Source organism: Melitaea cinxia, chromosome 28 (genome assembly GCF_905220565.1).
Source record: "Melitaea cinxia chromosome 28, ilMelCinx1.1, whole genome shotgun sequence".
Classification (NCBI taxonomy): domain Eukaryota; kingdom Metazoa; phylum Arthropoda; class Insecta; order Lepidoptera; family Nymphalidae; genus Melitaea; species Melitaea cinxia.
In genome coordinates, this window is record NC_059421.1 from 3,050,141 (window position 1) to 3,053,436 (window position 3,296).

Below are 3,296 nucleotides of genomic sequence, written 5' to 3' on the forward strand. Positions count from 1 at the left end.
AAATAATTTCATGGAAATATCAAATGATTTCATGTGAGCAAGTTCATTATTGGAGTGAAGTGAATATATAAAACTAATTTATGGATACCAAGGCCAACAAAACGTGTATAAACAACCTCATTTTGTCATCAATGGTATGTGTGCCATCAAAATATTTTGGAAAGTTCATTGTAACCATTATTAGAATGCAAAGAAATAAATAATTGTTGAATTAAAAGCAAGTTTAAAATGTATAAAACAAATTTTATCGTTCGTTTTAAGTATAACTTCATGAAAACAATGAAATATTGTATAGCTTTGTCGTCCGCGTAACTGAGTAGCTGTGGGAAAGGTCATGCATTCATTTGGCTTTTTATTTTCAGAGTTATCATAATACGAATATTAAAATGGAGCTACTGAATTCACGTTAACTGTGCAAATTACGTATTTTAAGTGCCAAAACACGCGGGTTAATGGTTTTACGAGGGCAAGTTTGTTTTCCAACATCAGATGAAGGAATGGCTTCGGACCAACCTGTTAAGAAAAAACAGAGGATAGATGGTCCCGACATCGATGATGGTAGTGACAGATCTGGGGAGGATATTCTCACGGATATATTCGACTCTGAGACTCCGCCCGTTGACACTTCAGGAGAATACACGTCGAGGAACGGTGAATCTCCAGATAGTGGTACAGTAAGTGAAGATGCAGTCGATTGCTCGTCCATTTTAAGGCTTCCCAGTGAAGTCACCAGCAGCACAGTACCTTCCAGCTCAAATAACATAGCACTCTGGACCACTGCTGATGATAAACTTCTTAATGAGCTACGGATAATTCAGAATGCTTTAGTTAGACAGTGCTTGTGCGTGTTCAATGAGGATACCCTCTCTCAACTATTTGATAGAAGGTTGCATATAGCATCTTGGCCAATGACATGTTCCTTAACTTATCTTTCAACAATGCAGCTCATGTTTGACATTTATTTAAAGCAAAATCACTCGGGTACTATATGCTCGAGATTAATGTATGCGTGTGACGTGTTTGTCAGGAATAGACATGATTGGATCACAGAGGTTATAGAGTTATCTGAACACAAGAGTAAGTTTGTTACATTTGTAGCTTGTAGAGTATTGGCTAGTTTCTTAATAGTTTCAAAAGATACCATTGATGAAAATTGGTTGCAACAAATTACTGAAAATGTATATCTCTTCGATAGAATAAACAGAATAACAGTACAAAAAATTAACTTCAGTATGGATGTAATTAAAAGAATAGTCGAGTGGAAGGATGTCGAGCAACATCCTCTTGAAGACAATAGTTATGCAAATACAGCAGGAAATGTACAAGTTCATGATGAAAACCCTTTCAGAACTAACCCAAGCAGTAGTAACAGTTCACAAACTCCTTCTAGTTCTAATTCTCGTAGTGATAATTTACATAGTGCCTTTTCTAATTTACAAACGCATAGTTCAACTTCACCATCAACATCAGGGGAAAAGTCAGATAACAGTAAAGCACCTCAGTTTAAACTAAGCGAGCCAGTTTTAAAGTTTCCCCTTGATCAATCCATTAATGTGATGGAGCAGGCTGAGCCTCCTGAACGACCCCCATCAAGGATAGAAAGGGTAAATGAACACGGATGTATAACTGTAGTGTTAACTGACTCTGAATCCTTTGATACGTCTCATATAAAGTGCTTAACGATAAAAACTTTAGAGCATCACTGGCCAGTCCTTGTTAAGAATATGAAGCTGCTTCTACTAAGGTACCTGAATTTATCTAATGCTGAAAATTGTATATTAACATTTTTTTCTCTGTGGGAAAACATAATTAGTGTGAAGGCGAATCTCTCAGTTATCGATACCAAACCGTTTTATGCAGACTTGCAGGGCTTTGTTGATTTATTACGTAATACAATGTTGCCCAGCTTAATTTATAGCCATATACTTAGTTTATTTAATGAAGTGCTTTGCTATGGATCAACTCTAGCACTTCAAGACATGTTGCCAGAGGAGATATGTTCTCTTGCTCATTCAATTGTAAGATACGTTAAGGATTTCAGGCTACTCAGCGAAGTCAGAGTACAGAGTAGTAGAAGCAACTTTGGTTTTCTAGGTCCCGATTGTTCTATATTGAGAGACTACACTCTAGGACCAGACGTAGGTCCATTATCATCCTCAATACAATTAGTAGACCAGAGTTATGGAGAGGATGAGAATGATGACAGCTCCCAAATGCATAATGAAGTTGATAAAACAATGTTACAAAGAATGTCTTTATTAGTTCTTAAATCTGTAGCTGTAACTGTGAAGGAAATGCGTTGCGATTCTTCAGATAGTTCAATAGATTCCTCAGATTATAATGCAATTCAAGATATGCAAATTGTTGAAAGATCTATCCGTGATGTCTTAAAGAAATTGGATGTGTTTATAAGGAATCGTTTCGAATTCCACCCCGAGACTCCGTTTACAAAAATGTTGATCCATTTGTTTAGTGAGCAGGATGATTATTTGATAGAATCTATGGTATGTACTTTAGACATAACGGTCGGTATTGTTTATAGGAATTCAGTTTATCCGGATTTGATACCTATGTTGAATCCAATTAATTCATTTATAGAATTCCTCAAAGTTGTTTCCCATGATAGCGACGTTCTATTAGATTATTTAGTGAGTAATGAAACGTGTTTCCTTCTCTATCTGCTCAGGTTTTTGAAGTATGTGAGACGTAATTGGCCTAAATTCCTCGAGACCTGCCAACAGGCCGATTCTGGGGGCGTGAGGGGTTTAGATGACACAATGAGAGTATTAATAAGGTTGCGTCTGCAAATAAGTAGGCTAGTGTCCAAGTCCTTATTCCCGTATAACATAAGCCCCGTTCTCAGACTGTTAGAGGTATGCGAGAGCTTGTATGAGGGCAATGAGTTTAGCTGAATTAATAATAAGCTGTCAGATTTCATCAATGGTACAAAAACTTTCTTCTTTCCTAATTTGTTAATTTGTATATATATACATAAGACAATAATATTTTATTTTAATACTTTTGATGTATTTTTTTATAATTTTTCTTTTAATAAGGTGTTCGTAAAATTTTTTATTTTTTACATTCACTCGAGAATTTCACAAAGACTGTCGACATAGGTAACATTCCAGAATTTGTTAATTTGCTTAGAGATAGTTTCCTTTATTATTACTTAACTAGTTACGATATAATTAATTTATATTAGTTGTAATCCACTCATCTTTCACATTAATTTTGCATTAAATTATTGTGTTCATTGGACTTTAAAAAAAAAATCTATAAAATAATTCCACTTT

At 35.1% G+C, this 3,296-nt stretch overlaps 1 protein-coding gene across 1 annotated transcript; it reads left to right on the plus strand.

The window, feature by feature from the left end:
* Positions 1-430: 430 nt before the first annotated feature.
* Positions 431-3,018, plus strand: LOC123667596 (protein lines). Its single transcript, XM_045601471.1, has one exon. It carries the CDS (start codon positions 453-455, stop codon positions 2,910-2,912), a length of 2,460 nt encoding a protein of 819 aa, XP_045457427.1. The 5' UTR covers positions 431-452; the 3' UTR covers positions 2,913-3,018.
* The last annotated feature ends 278 nt before the right edge of the window (positions 3,019-3,296 follow it).